This window comes from Mastigoproctus giganteus, chromosome 4 (assembly GCF_048544385.1).
Source record: "Mastigoproctus giganteus isolate SK-2022 chromosome 4, ASM4854438v1, whole genome shotgun sequence".
In the NCBI taxonomy this organism is placed as follows: Eukaryota; Metazoa; Arthropoda; class Arachnida; order Uropygi; family Thelyphonidae; genus Mastigoproctus; species Mastigoproctus giganteus.
In genome coordinates, this window is record NC_143578.1 from 73,838,920 (window position 1) to 73,857,809 (window position 18,890).

Consider the following 18,890-nt stretch of genomic DNA (forward strand, 5'->3'; position numbering starts at 1 on the left):
ATGCCAACTTTACATATTTGCAAAATTACAGATTTAAAGTATTTGAAATACTGTACTGTTATACGTACGTCAGATAGCAAATAAATAAATTTTATCAATTTTAACCCTTATGGATTGAAACCCTGACCACAGACTTATCTGGAAAAAATAACGGCCGACAAAAGCCATCGAATAAGTTCGTAAACAAGAAAAGAACACTGCCGCAAACGGATAAGAACATTGCGTAAATATCCAGAGAACGCTGTGAGACTATTTGCTTCGGAAACATTGTGAAAAACTAGGAAGAAGCAGTAATTTTCAGTGAGTAGAAAAAGTAATTTCTTGTTAAAAGAATTACCCGAATGGAGGAGATTGTATACGGCAACACTAGAAATTGCTTGCGTGAAATTGCAATTCAGTAGTGCATTTTCAGCAACATCAAACATTAGACTAATGGGGCAAAAACGGCTATGGTCATAAATGCGCAGATTATGACAGCAGGTGCAACAACTAGTTCCAGCAATTTTGTTATATAGAACTGCTAGTGAAAACGGGCGTTGTATAATGTACGTCATTTACACTGATATTCGTTTCATACTTTATAATTTAATGAACATGAAATACTTTACCTAAGTCGGCTTTTCTCAATTCAGCGTACTTTCCGAAACGTGGAATTACTGTATCTCATGTTAATACAAAAGTGATATTTGACTCTTTTGGATGCTCTTACTTTGTGCTAATGAACAGAATAAAAGATGTACACTGAAAGGACAGAATTCACAGGATCCTGGTTCCTGGGTAACGCGACGCTGTTACTCCTCTCGCTAGTGGACGAACCCGCCGGTTGGCAGGTATATAAGTACACTGCATTCACGTAGTACGGTAATTCGATGTCAGTGTGGATAAACGTCGTGAGTTAACCGACTTTGAAAGGATGATAGTTGGTATCCGACGCATGGGTCACTCTATCGCGGAGGTGAAACAGAAATTGCACTATCCCTGTTCGACAGTATCAAGAGCGTATCGGGAATACGCCATTTCCGGAATAACATCTCATCGTGAACAGCGCTGTGGGCGGAGAAAGGTGGTGGATGAACAGGGCCGTCGACGTCTGCCTTGCATTGTTTCAGCCAACCGGAGAGCGACAGTGGCACAAATCACCACCGACTTCAACAAGGGAGGTGCCAGAAACGTCTCCACCAAGACATCAGGCGATCATTAGCCACAATAGGTTATGGGAGTTGCCGACCCACCAGAGTCCTATTGCTAACACCATGACACAGAACTACGCCTCAACTGGGCGAAAGAACATCGGCACTGGACCTTGGATGGTTGGAGACGGGTGTGTTGGTCCGATGAGTCCCGTTTCCAGTTATTTCGAACGGACGGGAGGGCGGGTATCTGGCGGAAACCGCAAGAAGCTATGCACCCGTCATGTCAACAAGTTCATGCAGGCGGTAATGATCTGGGGCGTGTTCAGTTGGCACACGTTGGGACCTCTGGTACAACTAGACGCATCTCTGAAGATTCCACTTTACATGTCCATCCTTGCAGATCATCTGCATCCCTCCATGGTCATCGTGCACCGACAGGGCGATGGACTCTTTCAGCAGGACAATACACCCCCCCCCCACAGAGCCGTGGTGACAAGAACATGATTCGAACAGATTTTACCACTATGGAATGGCCTTCCCGTTCACTGGATATGAACCCTGTGGAGCATTTTTGGGATGCTGTGGAAAAGTACATTCGAGCTTTGGATCCTACACCCAGGAATGCGACGGAATTATGGACAGTGTTGCAGCAAGCATTGGATGGAAATACCTGTGGAACGCTTTCATGAACTAGTGGACTCAATGCCTCGCCGTGAGACTGCCCTTATCCGGGCGAAGGGTGAGCCTACCCGTTACTAGGAGGGTATCCCATGATTTCTGTCCACTCAGTGTATTTTCAAAAAGTAAATATAACTTGCTTGAACTAAGGACTTAAAACATATAACATTTTTAAAAATGTGTCTGTCTTCTTGAAAACTGTCAAATAAGGCAGAGACGTTATTGTGCCCCTTTATTTCATAAAAAATTATAATTCTGAACTATTTACTTAAAATCTTACGGCATTAGGGATATGTTAAGTTAATAGTGTTAAGTACATGGCCAATGGCGCATAAATAACTCCTCTAACTTTTTGGCGAATTTCGCATAAGTAACTCCTCTGATCTTTTGTATAAATTTTCCATTTATACTCTCAGGCCGGAGTATATACAGAATATTTTTTATTATTTAATTCAATTTTTTCTTGTTTCTAGTTTCCCTTACTTGCGGAAAAGATTCTATGACTATTACGGTCAACGCTAGGCAGGCATTTCGTGGACGTATGTATGTTAAAGATCGATATCGGGATCACAGCTGCTCTGTACTAGGGGATGGAAGTAAAACTGTATCTCTCACTCTGAGATATGGAGAATCTAATTGTGGTGTAGTAAATATGGTGAGTTGGATTAGCAATGTTCAATAGTTTCATTTATCATAATTTTTTAAATCTTTACATAACAGTATATTTACAGAGATAGAAAAATGAATGGCGATTTTTAAAATTTAAAAAGGATATATTTCCCGAAAATAAAGCATTTAAAAGCGGTTATAAAAATCGCCATAAAATTAATCAATTGTCTTATTTTAAATGAGAAACTTTACATCCATATTCACTAGTTACCGAATTCTTCTTCTTCTAGGTTTCTCTGTAAAGAAACCTAGAAACCTCTGAAAAGAAACCTTTGATGATATAAAATTTGTATTACAGCGAGACGTCTATTATCCAAAATAGGAATTCACTAATTCGGATAATCGTTGTTCACGTAATAAATCTGAAAGCAATTTTAAACATTTTCGATGATCTTTTTAATGTCCATAATTGTTAATTTTCCTACTCCTTTTTAAAAATTTAACATCAATGATGGACAGCACTACAGGTGTATATTTTGGAAACATTTTGATCAGCACATTAGACATTACGAGGACTTGGCGTCACTTAAATTACATTTTTCAAGACTTTGAAAAGGACTAAACGATATTATAAAAGCAGTTTGTTTATTGTAAAGAGGTCCAATGAGAGCATTTTTTTCTAGTCTTGTTAGTCAAGTTTTCCCGCAAACATCGACATAAATAAATTAATGCCAAAAATATTATAAATAAATTATGTTTGCGATATATTGGAAACAAAATGTTTCCAATATATCGGAAATTACAAGTATTTTAAAAATGTTTATGTTATTGGTCTTAAAAAGCGCGTTAAAACTGAAGTTTCGACTTAAACTGTACTATCTTTAGAGCTCAATGCTGCTTTGTATGCTACGTGACTGCAGGACAGTTTCTACGGATGCCCTACAAGTACATGTAATAGGTGGGTCATTGCCGTTAGATCTTCTCATATTCAGATCGTTCTGTTATCATCTGAAGCACGCATTGCCGATGGAATTTTCGAGTATTACTGCAAACTCTTCAAATTATTTTAAGCAGGAAAGGAGGCGTATCTGGTCGGAACTTAACATCTGGCAAGATCGTTGGACCGCGTCAGTCAACGGCAGAATCACATACTAGTTCATCGATAATGTACTGTTTGCTTCTGATCGGAAAATTTCATCTTGGTTCTCTCCTAATATCTACATGTCTTTTCTCATCATTTTGCACGGTTCCATCAAATCAAGCCTTGTTAAGTTCGGTTTAGAAAATAATGACACTTGCCTTTGTCAACAGCGAGAAGACAGGGCGCACGTTGTCTTCCATTGCCCTTATTATTATGACTTGAGAAATTCCCTACTGGAAAATGTTTCGCAGTTCTCGCCTGACAATGTAAAAGTTTTGATTGAAACTATCTCCAATTTTCAACCATTTTCTACAGTTTTCTGTTGACGTTTTCAACAGAAGGCAGTTACTGATAACTTTCGCGACGAGTTCCAACGATGCATCATTGTGAATGGATGCTTTCTTCTTGCATCCTGCTTTCCTTTCAGGATTATCCTTAGTAATTCTGAAATTCACAAAGCCTTCAGTGACTTATTTATTTTATTATTATTATGTTTTTCTATAGTATGGGCAACTAAAGAAATCCTAGCACTCACCGATTTAGCACTGCCTTCGGTGGGTGCGAGATCTGCCCCTTTTTGGACAATTAAGTTAATACAGGTCTTCACCTCTTCGTGCTGAGAATGGGTACTGCTTTGCTGCTGCCCGGTTAAGGTGGCACATATAAACCACATGTGATCTACATTTGGCCAAACTACAGCATTCTGTAAACAATACGCCGCTACACTAAACACTTGCATCAATATATTTATACATATATGTAAATAAAAAATTGAATTGAATTGAATTAGTCTTAAAAAACGAGATTAACTTTCAGAAGGCTGAGATATTCAGTCTTTTGAAACTCCAATTTACCTCATTCATGTATATACAATGCTATAATAACTATTACATGGGATATATTCTTATTATACATATAATCGTATTATGCATTGTCGTTTTATTCATGTTCCTAAAACTTTATACCCTCTAGCCAATAGGGTGTTCGGAGGGAAGGGGGAAGCAAAATTTCTAATAATAATAATTTGATGAAAAGCAAAGAACCTTCTACTGAAAATCAGACAAGAGGTTCCGTTCTAGATTTATTCAGGGACACTGCCATTAGGGCAGTGTCCCTGAATAAATCTAGAACAGAAGAAAACCAAGAATGTACAAGAGACGACAGAATGAGAAAAAGTACAACAGTCAATGAGGAAGTCTCACAAGTGGCGAACCACAGGAATAGATAACATCCAAAACTACTTGTACAAGAAGTTCAGCTGCACAACAGGCACAAAGCAGAGCAGAGCAGTTCAACCATATAAGATAACCTGACATCAATCACAGCGTCTCTGACTCAAGGAATCACCTACTTAAAGGCTAAGGATAAAGACACGATTAACCCGCGAAGTACGCACCAATCAATTATCTCCCAACAATGTACCTGACCAGCTGCATAACTAGGACGATATCAGACCAATTGGAGAGCCTGAACATCAGGGCCGAGCAAAAGAAGAGATGCATGCAGATGAGCAAAGGATGCAAGAAGCAATTAACCACAGACAATGGAGTTATGGAGCAAGTCTACAAGAAACATCGCAACTTGTACAAGGCCTGCATCGACTAACGCAAGGCTTTCGACACCGCGCCCCATTGCTGGCTCACAGAGACATTGAACCACAAAGTAAACCCAGCAATGATTCACTACCAAGCAACTATGGCGAAAGGGAGGACCGTCATCAATATTGACAACTTCACGACCAGACTGATTCCCATCAGAAGAGGAATCTTCAGAGAGATGCCCTGAACCAACTATGGTTCTGTTTGACACTCAATCCACTGTCCACCATGCTCGATAACAGCAAGCAAGTACGGATATACTCTAAAGAAGGGAGGAAGAACCTGTACATCCGATCTCACCTAAGGTACACGGATGATATCAAACTCTATGCGACAACCGAGAATCAACTCCAACAGTTACTCCGGATTGCTGAAGAGTTTAGCACTGATATTACAATGCAAGACCCATGGACTGCATCAAAGACTCCAGTCGGACGAAACTATCAGATGAAGATCGGTGAAGAAATAGAAGCCATGACAGAGGGCGAAACCTATAAGTATTTATAGGATGATGCTGATTCACCAGTTAGAACACAAGGAGATCAAATACCACCAGAGACTGGGAAACCTGCTAAAATCAAAGATGAAAGGCGGAAACATAGTCCCAGCCCTAAACACTTACAGTGTCAGTACTAACGTATTCCTTCGGGATCGTATATTGGACCAACACCGAGCTAGAGGAGATTGACCAGGATAATGATGACGAAGAGCTGCTAACACCACCGCAGTTGGACATTGAGAGACCAACCTTAGTCCAGAAAGAAGAGAGGGGACCGACTGATTGAACAAAAGAAGAACGCGATTTGGAACATACGAGATTACTTCCAGAAAGACACAGCAGTAACCTACCAAGCAATAAGAAAAGATAGACTAGCGGCACACAACACTCGATTAACAAGGAGAGCCCACTTACACACACAAAAGTAACAACGAGATAGATGGGTGAAGAAGGCGATCCCCTCTCTGTAATAGGAATTACAGGAAATCCATTGCCAAGGACCGTGGAGTAACAAATTGTTATTGGGTTTTCTAGGAACATTGGCAACTAAGGCCACGTTTCTCCGTGCATATTGTCTGAAAATTGCGTATGTTCTGAGGTTAATTTTCTGTTTGCTAGTCGAAAAACCCGAGTTTCCGGGGGTAAAAACCATGTCACCTGACATCACCTCGCCTGGACTCCACTAATAATATTAGTCCATGAAGAGCAGCACCCATTGATAACCACTCTCTTCTTCTCCCACTCAACCATCCATTTATTCATAGCAGTAACTTGCGGTTAATGCTATATTGCTCCAGTTTGTACAGCAGTCTTTTATGTGTAATGGTATCAAAAGCCGTCCTGAAATTATAAAAAAATATTTTTTGCATCCGGTTCTTTTTTTACTGCATCACAGTATCCAAGCATATTGGTAAGACAAGACTGCCCCTTAACAAATCCATGCTGTAACTACAGTATAACTGCATTCCTGTCTAGATGGCCCTACATTACTTCTTTAACCAGTGACTCCATTATTTTCCTGGGAACAGACGTCAAGCTAGGTCTGTAATGTTTCATGCCACCTTTTGATCCCCTTCGTGAATTGGGGATACATTCGTACATCTGCAGCCCAGAGGGACCTCCCCTGAATCCAAGGACGCTCTCATAATTATGGCTAAGGGATTTCTTACCTCCTTTGCTGCCTCCTTAAATATAACTGGATAGATTCCATCCACCCCAGACGCCTTTTTTACGTTTAGTTATTACAAAATCATTTAGCTCCCCGTTAAAGTTTAGTAAAGGGCTGGAAGAAGTTTGATAAACTTCTACCATTCCTTTCCCTAAAGAATTTCTCATGTCTGTGAATATAGATGCAAAATACCTATTCAGTTTGGCAGCAACCTGAGCAGGGTCATCAACAGTTAACACGTTAATATCAAAAACTGGTCCAATGTCATTCAACCCCTTCCTTAGCTTTGTTAGAGACTTCTCATTATCTGCCTTAGCTTGCTTAACCCTCTTTATGACTTGATTACAGACTAATTTATATGTCCCATAGGCTTCTGTATCACCTGATAATTTATATGCGTGCCACGCATTTTTCTTCTCTGAAAATCTCATCAGTTCATCTGACATCCATTTAGTTACTTCAGCCTTGTCAGTTCCATTTCTAATTTGTCGTATTTTAGTATTTTTTATTGTTAACATATATTCCATATCCCGTTTCAACTCTATGCTAGGATACCTGTGAAGTGATTATCCTTCCTTATTATTAGAAGTAATGAAAACAAGTGGGCGATGCAAAATTAGTGGAAAGAGACCTTGAAGTGTATTTTAACAATGCAGAAATACTGGAATAACAAAACCAGATTTTATGTCATAAAAATCAAAAGACGTTACCTCATTCGCAAATTTAAAGACACGGAATTATATCTTAATGGGGTGACCCAGATAAGTAAAATAAGGCCTAGGACACAAAATTAGAGCAAATGATAGATCCCCATACCGTGGTGTGGACATGACACCAATGGCGTCCGCGTCTCATCGAATATTCTCCAGCCACGTACAACAGTTGGAGTTCACGAACTTAATATCATTCCCACGTGATAAAAAGATGTATGAGATTATCCTGGAACCGTCTGAAACACACGTATTACAGTTACCTGCTTTATTATTATTATCTTTATTTTCTCCTAAGAGTCTTGATCCTTTAAATTGTGTCAATTTTTTTTTCACTTATTTGTAAGTAATTTTAAATTTAATCTCTCTCACTGAATCTGAACATTGACATATTAGCAAACAGCAAATTTGATTCTTCTGAGTACCAGTATGTGAAGTGTGCCATCATAACATAAAAAAAACTGAAAGCCTACATCAAAAACAGAAAAGTATTATAATCCTTTTACTCGCGTGATGGCGATGTAAACACCCGAAGCCTGCCACTCCAGTTGACTTCTTAGGTTGCCTGCCTTGGAGAACAAGCCGTGTCATTCACAATATTGGTCCAATATCCAAATAACATCTAGTCAGCCGCAACATCGAAAACGGCTCAAGGTTGACTTCTCGCGTCAAGCGGTAACCAAAGGAGCATTTCAGAATGCATAACTCCTACCTTATCACAGATGGGATATCGTAGCTGACGGCAGAACTGGAGTCCACTGCTCTCCGCAAAAAAACAAGAACTACATACGGGGGGGGGGGGGGTCAAGAACATCAACAGTGGAGGATCGAAAACACATTGATCTAACTAATTCCGGTTATAGGAGGACCGGAATATATGAAAACTGCCCGAACCGTTTATTTTGATAGCAGTTTACACTGACCCATCCAGTATAGGCTGGTGGTGGTGGTGGTAGCAGCGGTGTAATGGGTGGAGAATGATTTTGGTAGTATATATTGATCCCCTTAGTGCCAGCGGGGAAACATTTCGGTGCCACAGGTTATCTGGAAATATATGTAATCAACTTCTTTTGGAAAGTAATCTATCTTCCTCTCTTCAGTATGGATTTAAGCCTGGTTGTAGTTGTGAAGATGCACTTTTTGAATTGAAAAAGTGCATCTTTCAAATTCAAACTTACAAATATACCCTGGCAGTTTTTATTGATTTTGAAGGCGCCTTCGACAATGTTTGGTGGGAGAGTGTCTTACGGCGCCTTAGAATCGCTCGTCGTTCTAGGCATCTCTTCCTTTTGTTCAAAAGTTACTTTGCTGAACGTATTGTCTACATCCAAACTAAACATCAGTCGGTATCTAAAGATGTTTCTCGAGGGGTGTCACCAGGGTTCCATTCTTGGCCCCCTTGTGTGGAACCTCGTCCTTGATGATTGGCTGCCTTCTTCCTCCAACATGGCCGATGTGGAAATCGGCCATGTTGGAGGGAGAAGTTGCCTTTGCCGACGATCTCGCTCCATTTTAGCGCATGGTAACTCTAGGTCCCAATTGGAACAACGAGCTAACTCTGTACTCGATAACTTGCTAGATTGTACTCTGAAAAATAAATTAAGAGTGTCACCATCTAAAACCAAGATGATGATACTTCACGGAAAACTAGACCATAATAGACCTCCGGTTGTCAAGTTTAATGAAGTATCTCTGCCACTTGTTACCACTCATAAGCATCTTGGTATTATTTTTGATGAAAAATGGTCATTCTTACCACACATCCAGAATCTTTCCAAAAAAGTGAAAACTTTTACGGCCATGTTATTCAAAATCTCTCGGCAGGACTAGGGTTTAAAAAAAGTAACCCTCAGAATTCTATACTACACAGTATTTATTCTAATCGTTACATATGCAACCAGCATATGGTTTCACAGAACCAAACTTATTACAGTTCAAACCAAACTAGACAGTGTCCAACGGACCTTTTTGCTAGCTCTCCTGAGAACTTGTAGAACAGTTTCAACCTCATCTTTTCAAGCCAGAGATCCAGAGGCTTATTACCTCTGGATCTGTATCTTACGTACAACGGCTTTCTTTACTATATTCTAAAAGGATATCCTCTAACTTTTTCCGATTTTACCTATGATCCCACTGCCGATCCAAAGAATGAAAGAGCGAAATGTTGGACTGAGCTTCATAAAAGATGGCAAGTGAGATAGAATTCCTCGACCAAAGTAGCAGTGACCAAATGTTTTATACCTGATATTAACCAGTTTTGGTTCTACCCAAGCCTTCTTACATCATACATTCTAACTGGCCACGGTTCGTCTTCTTCAATTCAATCTAGCAATGCCAGACACCTGTTTCTGCGGCGCCTCCGAAGACTGGAGTCATGTCTTATTCTTCTGCCCAGTTTACCAAGATTTAAGACAAACATTATCTAGTATAGTGCATAATTTCTCTCCTGTAAATGAAAGATATCTTAATAAAACACGCCTGCGTGCTCTGGATTCATAATTTATTTATTTTTGTTACACAGAGCATTACAACTATGATAAATGAATTAGCTTTCGGCTGGGTGGCAGCCTTCATCAGATTAAAATACTTTGAATGGCAGTTAGAATAGAGATGCACTGCCAGGATGGTGCGTGAGACACGTGGTTAATTGTTTGTTGATGTTTGTGGCTGTGACGTATGGTGGTGACGTGGCCAGCGTTTGTCCATGGACAGAATTACTGTTTCTGTGATGGGGTTAAGTTGACAACCACTGTTCCTGTTCAACGAGGTATCTGAGCATTTTATACTTAACGATTCCAACCAGGTGCGCCTTAGGTAATGGTGGGACTTGTCTACAACCACGACATCGCGGTGTGGGTCGATGTCGTGGTGGGTTGTCCAGACATGCTCGGCAATAGCTGAGTGTTCTACATCCGCCAAACGGATCGCCCTTTTATGTTCTGAGAGGCGTTTCTCGAGACGACGACCAGTCTCTCCAAAGTAGCAGCTCGTGCAGTCACGGCAAGAGATGCGATAGACCACACCACTCTGTAGAAGGGTGGGGACAGGTGTTTTTATGTTGGAAAGGAGAGAACGCAGTTTCTTGCCTGGGAGTTGGGGCCACCTCCTCTCAACCGCCCGAACCTTGCTAACTCGCGCCTGGACACACTCCAGCTCTGCAGATGAAAGGCGCAAAGAGATCACCAGAGTCAAAGTAGACCTTACGAGGTGTGGCTACCCCATCGATGTCCTTAACAGATGTGATCTACAAGCACGCGACAACGTGACGACCAACAGCAACGCCAACAGTGACGAGTCTTCCACGAGGGCATTCATCCCATACTACCCCAACCTGTCACAGCAGATCGGTAGAATCCTAAGATCGCATGGGGTAAAGTGCATCCAACTTCCAGGCAAGAAACTGCGTTCTCTCCTTTCCAACATAAAAACACCTGTCCCCACCCTTCTACAGAGTGGTGTGGTCTATAGCATCTCTTGCCGTGACTGCACGAGCTGCTACTTTGGAGAGACTGGTCGTCGTCTCGAGAAACGCCTCTCAGAACATAAAAGGGCGATCCGTTTGGCGGATGTAGAACACTCAGCTATTGCCGAGCATGTCTGGACAAACCACCACGACATCGACCCACACCGCGATGTCGTGGTTGTAGACAAGTCCCACCATTACCTAAGGCGCACCTGGTTGGAATCGTTAAGTATAAAATGCTCAGATACCTCGTTGAACAGGAACAGTGGTTGTCAACTTAACCCCATCACAGAAACAGTAATTCTGTCCATGGACAAACGCTGGCCACGTCACCACCATACGTCACAGCCACAAACATCAACAAACAATTAACCACGTGTCTCACGCACCATCCTGGCAGTGCATCTCTATTCTAACTGCCATTCAAAGTATTTTAATCTGATGAAGGCTGCCACCCAGCCGAAAGCTAATTCATTTATCATAGTTTTAATGCTCTGTGTAACAAAAATAAATAAATTATGAAAGATATCTTATTGCAAATCAAAATGCCTTCTCAGCACTACAGGAATTTGTCACACAGGTTTTCAACAGACGACGTGGATTACTTGAGATGACTTCTATACTCAAACAAAGCTACTTTTTTTCCCTCTTTAATAATAATTATTATTTTAACATTTTATCTAATTAATTTATTATTATTTATCTTTATTTTATTTATTATTATTTTTATCTTTATATCTTTATTTTTGAAACGTAATAATATTTTGTTCATAAATTTTTTTTCTCCTAAAATTGTAATTATGCTAGTCCCTTAGGGGGCAAGATTTGCTGGTCTCCAGTTTATTAGAGACTGGATATTAAACTGCTTATACCAGAGTTGGGCTTCCTGGGTATGGGAACTACTGGCATCCATTGCTATTACACTTTCTCCAGTGGATGCAGGATTCTGTGGTATGTTCACCACTGTACGTGACTATAGGAGACTGCTGCACTCATAGGACTTGCGCTTATGCCTATGGGTGCTGGAAATATTACATTTAGTTTAGTACGTGTATAGTTGGGCCCGCCTCCTCGTGGCGTGGACGGGTACCGGGAAGCACCCTTCCTGGTGATCGCTGCTTTCTGGTAGCAAAGCTGCCAGAAACAGCTAAACAACACAACACCACACTCATTTCTGGCCATTGTATAGATCTTGTATATCACCACAGAGAACCATGGCGGAGATGAACTAACGTTTAGGGGCCGCCTTGCGTAAGACACAACACATGTCCACATCTGGAAATAATTTCCAGATAACTGTGTTGTTATAGGCGCATCCCTTCATTGCTGCAGTGTATCCATTGCAAATGGGTTCTTTCAACAGAATAATGTGCCATGTCCGAAATCCAGAACATGAGTAAATTAAATTCAGCGTACTAGTGATTGGCTTCTCCATTTACTTGATCTCATTCGAACTGGGAACCTGTGGAATGAAAGCGAAACGAATTCATCAGAGTGGAGCAACTGTTGGACGGAATTGAGTCATCATGAAGCAGGATCTCTGTGGCACCCTTTCGTCGGAGCAATATGGCCTTAGTTGCTAATGCTCCTAAAAACCAAATAACAAACAAACAAACACCCTTTCGACACCTAGTTGAGTACATGCCGCTACGAATCTAGGCTGTTCTGAGAATTAAAGCGGAGGGAATTTGCTCAATATTACATTAGGAGTAATTAAAGTGGTCACTCATTATTTATTAACTAAATGATTGCTATTATGTAATTATTGCACTTTAAACTACATTAATAATCAACTGTAGCCTCAGGCCCAAAATTTACTGATTAGAAAGATTTTTGTTGTCCTTATATACTTGGACAAAATTTAAAAATTGGCGCAAACTTTTTCATTAAAATAATGAAAAATAAATAAATGTATAAACAAAAAGGAAAAGAAAATTGCTCAAATTAAAAAAAATATATATATTTTGTAATCTATCAACAGCTTCAGATTTTTAAAAAAGCCTCGTTACAGCATTTGTATGTATTATGAAATGTTCTAGAAATTTCTCAGAGCAAGCAGGCTTCAAAAATCACCGCTTAGGTGCAGTCATTTTGACTCAACAGCTGGTTGAATCATGTAGTAGGACTCCGCTATTACATATAAGTGCATGTATAATAAATCCCGAAATTAAAATAATTAAAAATAAGCTAGAACACCAATTAAAAATCTTGTTCTCAGCGTGACTCGATGCTACGTCTGAATTACTACCCATTGTGATTACAAACCTTATTAAGGTATGTTTTCAATTCAATATTCTAGCAAAGGTATGTTTCATGAATTACTGACTCAAAACAAAACTCAACTAACATTTTTTTCTGCGCATGACTCATTTGAATAGCTCTAAGTTTAAATAGAAATCGGCCATTCTTTGCGCAAACACTGGGAAAATTAAAACGATTGTCTCACTAATGCTTGATTGTCAATTATTAAAAAGGCATTAATTTTTTTATTTATTATTATTATTTTTTTGTTCTTCGACTCTTAAGAACCATTATGATTAGCTATCATTAGTCAGATAGATATTGGGTTAGTTAAATCAAAAAACAAAACATTTACATTTGAATAGATTCTTTAAAAACTTTCTTTCGGAACATTTCATTGAAATTTTTCAATTTTATTTTTTCTCTATTCGCGTGTAGGGTAATGGCACGATAGTCACTAAAGTAGTTATCCAACGTCATCCTAGGATTATGCTTAAAGAAGACATATCATATAAGGTACTTTGCTACTTCAAAACCGATAGCACAGTAGTTAGTAACGCACTAACTGTCAGGTGAGAACGTTATGATCACTTCTTACCTTTTCGGTACTGTACTTTCATATCTAAAAAATGTTTGAAATTTGTAAAAGTTAAATTGGATCCATAAGTTGATAACAAAATTTTGTAATCCACTAATAGCTTCAACTTTTTGAAAATGCTTTCTTACATTATATTGATACATAGAATTTTTATTCAACATTTATCTTCTCAACAAGTTTCTATTTAATTTATTAGGGACAGTACAGAAAATCGCATTAGGGATCCTGAAGTGCGTATGAGAATCACCGATCTCAAGGGTAACGAAGTCACTGCAGCTAAAATGGGAGAAAATTTGGTGTTGCTAATCGAGGTTGATAATGGTGAGCATATTGATAAAGCGTGAACGACTGATAGTTTGTACAGATTTGATAAAAAAATTATAAATAATTTTACTTTATTTTGGAACATTATATGGCTTGGTACATAGGAACAAAATCGCACCATGCGATTCTGCAGAGTTCAATGTTAACTACAACTGGAATTTGCTGAACTCGTTACGTGGTTTAGTGTTTTCCTTTTTTCATAGATCTTAGTGATATTGCCACTTTTGTGCCTATAGTACGGTTATAGTTTTGTTTATTATAATTAAATATTAATGTGTTAATTTTTTTGAGTAAAATTATGGGGAAAAATAAAAGCAAAAAAAAAAAAAAAAAAAAATTCGGTTAATTGAAATATCTGATAACTGACTGAGTAGTCATGCACAAGGATACAAAAGTACAAACGCATGAGTGAGCGTGCTTCGAGCTCGCATGATATTATTAGTATATCATGCGAGGCAATGGATATTATTAGGATATGGTGCAAGGAAGTCTGAGGCTTATACTGCACCAGCCAAAAAAAAAAAAAAAAATTCTGAATTACCCTGAGAGAGAGAGAGAGAGAGAGAGAAGAATGATGATATCCAGCTCAGGACCCTGGGTGTGCCAAGCCCATACTCACCAGATATGAGCCCCTGGGATTGTATGGTGACATTCTCGTATTCTCTAAATTTGTTAACTCTTCTGACCTTACGTGGTCGTGCCAGAATATAAACAGAAAATTCTATTTTATTTTTACTGTACTCTTCTGCGAAAAGCTTATTTTTAACTTGGGTTTTATAAAGTATTGCTCATCGATAGACGGCCAAAGAGTGTACTGAAACACTGAGGTTAATTGTTAGGACATCCCTGGACTCGAAACATTCCTTTGGATTTGACAAGTTCAAACGTATTGCCAATACCTAAAGTTCTAAGAGTGAAGTCGATAACTTCGGACCGGCTAGTCTGGCTTCTGTGGTTGAAAAAATCTTGGAGGCAATAATTACGAGTGCAATCCAGAAACATTTATATAGAAATGGCATTATGAAGGACACACAACATCGTTTTTTTATAGGGAAAATCATGTTTAACTAATCTGGTAAGGTATTTTGATACGGTTACTCATGAGCTGGATGTAGGGAAAAAATTTCAACACAGTTTATTTGAATTTTAGCAATGCATTTGATTGTCCCTCATGAGAGGTTACTATGTAAGCTGGAACATTAAGATAACTGGAAATATCCTAAGATGGACTTCAGGGAGTGGCTGCAGGGCAGAAGACAGAGGATTGTGATTAATGGATATTCTTCAGATTGGTATAACGTTGTTATAAATGTGGTATTAATTAGTATAAATGTGGCGTTATACCAATCTGATGTGAAGGTCCTCCAAGGATCAGTTCTTGGACGACCGTTTTTTCTGATTTTCATAAACGACATCGACAAAACGATAGGGGGCTCGATGTCAAAATTTATATATGACAAAGATTGTGAGAGTCGTTAATGATCAGTGCCAAGAAACACTCCTTCAGGATGACTTGAACAGCCTTCAAGAATGGTAAAAAAAAGTGGCAGCTATGTTTTAATGCAGCAAAATGAAAGGTCTTACTCTTGCGGGAACAACAAACCCAAAATAACTTCTACACTTGGTGGTGTTGAATTAAGAAAAGCGGAAGAGGAAAGGGATCTGGGAGTTACAATACTGGCAGATATGAACTTTTCTGAACAATGTCAAATTAATTCTTGCCACAAGAAAATAATTTGTTGCGGAAGACTTGCCTGTAGTCTGTAATAGGAGACTGAAAAGTCAAGATTATTCGACGAGACAACTGATTTGGCTGCAGTATCAGCCAAATCATTTCCGCTAATTCCGATGTGGCTGGGGATCCAGCAGAAGCAGATATCGAGATTGCATATCATTTGTTGGACCCCGGGACAGTTACGGTATATCGTTGTTGTTATTTGATTTTTAGGAGCATTAGCAACTAAGGCCATATTGCTCCGGGGATATGCGGTGGTCATTCCCTGACCTTTTCGCATCCTCCGTATTTGGTTGTCACGGGCTCGAATCCCGGTCTAATCAAGAAGCGTGTGCTACACACTGCTGCTACTGCCCACCTGGCTACGGAGGCGCCTACCCGGGTCAGGGTTGGATGAGATCTCATCCTGATAAAGCCTGTAACGCACTCACTGAATCGGTGTATACAATAAACCGTCGGTATTGACGAATTCTTATGTGGTCCAAGGTATTATCAAAATACTTTGGACCACATAAGAAGATATTTCCGAAACTCTTCGTTGGAGCTCCTGATTTTTTCCGACATTTTTGTTCAAAGCATTTAATTAACGAAGAAATAACAGGTAAAGCCTTACCATCGTGAGGTGGCGAAGTTCTGAGTTTTATTCTTTAGCAATTTTATGTTTTAACAATAAATAAGCCAAGGCGAGTTTTGTCAGCAGCAGTTGCTGAATTAAGGTTTTATTAATTCAAGCAATGCCTTTCACACAAATTTTCTGTATTCTCGCTCAATCAACTTCAGCAGTGCGTTGTCGTCTCTGCCCAGCCCTCATTGTATTATGCGGATGAAATAGTGAGGGAAGTATTTATAACAGATCGGAATAAAGGAATCGGGTTTGAGAGAGAGAAGGTAGGAAAGGTTATTGAAAGTGTTGGATTTGGGGATGATATACCGGTAGTATTGGTGACAGATTCTGAGCAAGGATACACATATTGGTTAACAGATTTAAAAAAAAAAAAAAATTGTGAAAGGTGTAAGGCGAGAATAAATATTGTTATGTGAGTAGAATCCACAGAGTAGATCCACAGTCACCAATTTAACATCGATAACCAACACCATTCTCGGTCTAGAAGCTAAAGCAGAGCTTTCTGTCACCTACATCGACCTGGAAGCTGCTTTCGACTCCATCAGTATCCCCTCACTTGTTCACCTCCTAGAAAACTACTTCTACATAAAAGGTGACATGTTGTGGTTTATCACAGCCCTGCTCTCTGACAGAACCATTCTTCTTAAAGTGGATCAACACACAATCTGGAGAAAGATCACTGCAGGAGTTCCCCAAGGCGGAGTTCTTTCCGGAGCATTATTCACAGCAGTTATTCTTCCGTTTGTGCAACAGAGAAAAGACATACTCTGCTATGCCGATGATATTAAGATATATACTCAGATTAATCCCGGCGAACATCTCTCAAACATCAATAAAAAGATCTGTGAAAAATTACATAAATTAGGATCCTATCTCCATCAATTTTGCCTCCTCATTAACCCTGCCAAATCAGCACAAATTGTCTTTTCTCTGAAGCGCCAACCCACTGAAATCCAAGCCTCTCTAGACGGCATTCCCTTCCCAGTGGTCAAGATGCATACAGACTTGGGAGTCGTCTTCGACTATAAACTGAGCTTCAACCCCCACATTGACAAGCTCACAGCAAAATTCTGTCAAATGCGCTGGACCACAAAACAACAACTGCTCCACGTTAGGGATCTGGATGTGACTCGTCGGTACGTATACACCTCAGTATACTCCGTCGTACTGTATGCCTCGGAAATTTGGGGGTCCGCGGCCCCTACCAACATCAAGCGCATGTACTCCGCCGAATACTGGCTCCTTCGTTGGATCACGCAAAAACATCGTCGTCCACCCCAGCAAAGAACAACTGCGATGGCAATGTCACTTCATTTTGCCCGACTTCCAGATCTTGTATTTGAAAAACGCCTTGTTCTCACTGTCAAGATGACAACCGGAATGGTCTCGGAGCCAAGCATCTGGGAACTGTGTGGCTGGAGGATCCCTCTACCCGGACTGAGGTCAGCTCCCACGCTCACAGCTCACTATAACAGACTATCGCTCAGTGACCGCTTTCTCCCCAGGGAGATGCTCCCCACAATCGTTTCAATTGACGGCGACCTCTGTAGGTTTGTGAAGGATCGGAGGTACCGAAGACAGATTCTTAAGAGCCTGACCTTGGCCAGGCAAAGTGCACATTGATAAGGGCAGCATAATAATGCCTAATATATTGTAAATAATGTTCAAAGCACGATGTGTTTATGAATGTGTTGTAAATAAAGTCAATAATATCTTTATTAATATAAATAACATAATTTAAATATGAATATCTTTATTATTTCATTGTAAATACTGTCAAAAGTATATATCCTGTAAATAATCTGACACTGATTCCATTTTATTGTTGACTCTGGGGGATGAGCCCGAACTTCGATGTGGGCCCCGTTCCCCCAAGGCTATTGTCCACCAACCAATGTAAAACCCCTGGCATTGCTGCTGTGAAGGGTCTATTGTATATACCATGTTTGTATACAATAAAGATTATATATATATATATATAGAAAGAGAAATGGGGGAGTTAAATATTGAGATAGCAGTAGAGCAGAACAGGTGAGCGAGTGAGTATAAATATTTAGAAAGTTAAATGATAGAAGAAGAGTAGCAGGAAAATATAAATAATATCATGATTAAGAATGAGAGTGGCGAAAACCAAGACAAATGAACTGAGAAAGAGAATAGTGGATAGGTGTGACGAAGACCGATGACAGAAAGACGTGGAGAAATGGAGCGTGAGGTGTATGCCATGAGACAAAATACATGACGAATCTCGATTATAGCACCTGGAAAGGAGGCAGCTAATTTGAGGGTATGTTTTAGTTCAAAAGTTTGTTTGTTTTATGTAATAGAATGTTATCCCTTCAAGAAATCTGAAATTATGAACTACAGT

General features: G+C 39.6%; 1 protein-coding gene across 1 annotated transcript in view; it reads left to right on the forward strand.

Annotated features, from left to right (window-relative positions):
* The window catches only part of LOC150086835 (cuticlin-3-like), a 111,579-nt gene that overhangs the window by 62,666 nt on the left and 30,023 nt on the right, over positions 1-18,890 (forward strand). Inside the window, exons 3-5 of the mRNA XM_090371609.1 lie at positions 2,285-2,466; positions 13,679-13,812; positions 14,035-14,159. Of these exons, the coding sequence (XP_090227735.1) occupies positions 2,285-2,466; positions 13,679-13,812; positions 14,035-14,159 (441 nt within the window). The remainder of the gene's footprint in view (positions 1-2,284; positions 2,467-13,678; positions 13,813-14,034; positions 14,160-18,890) is intronic.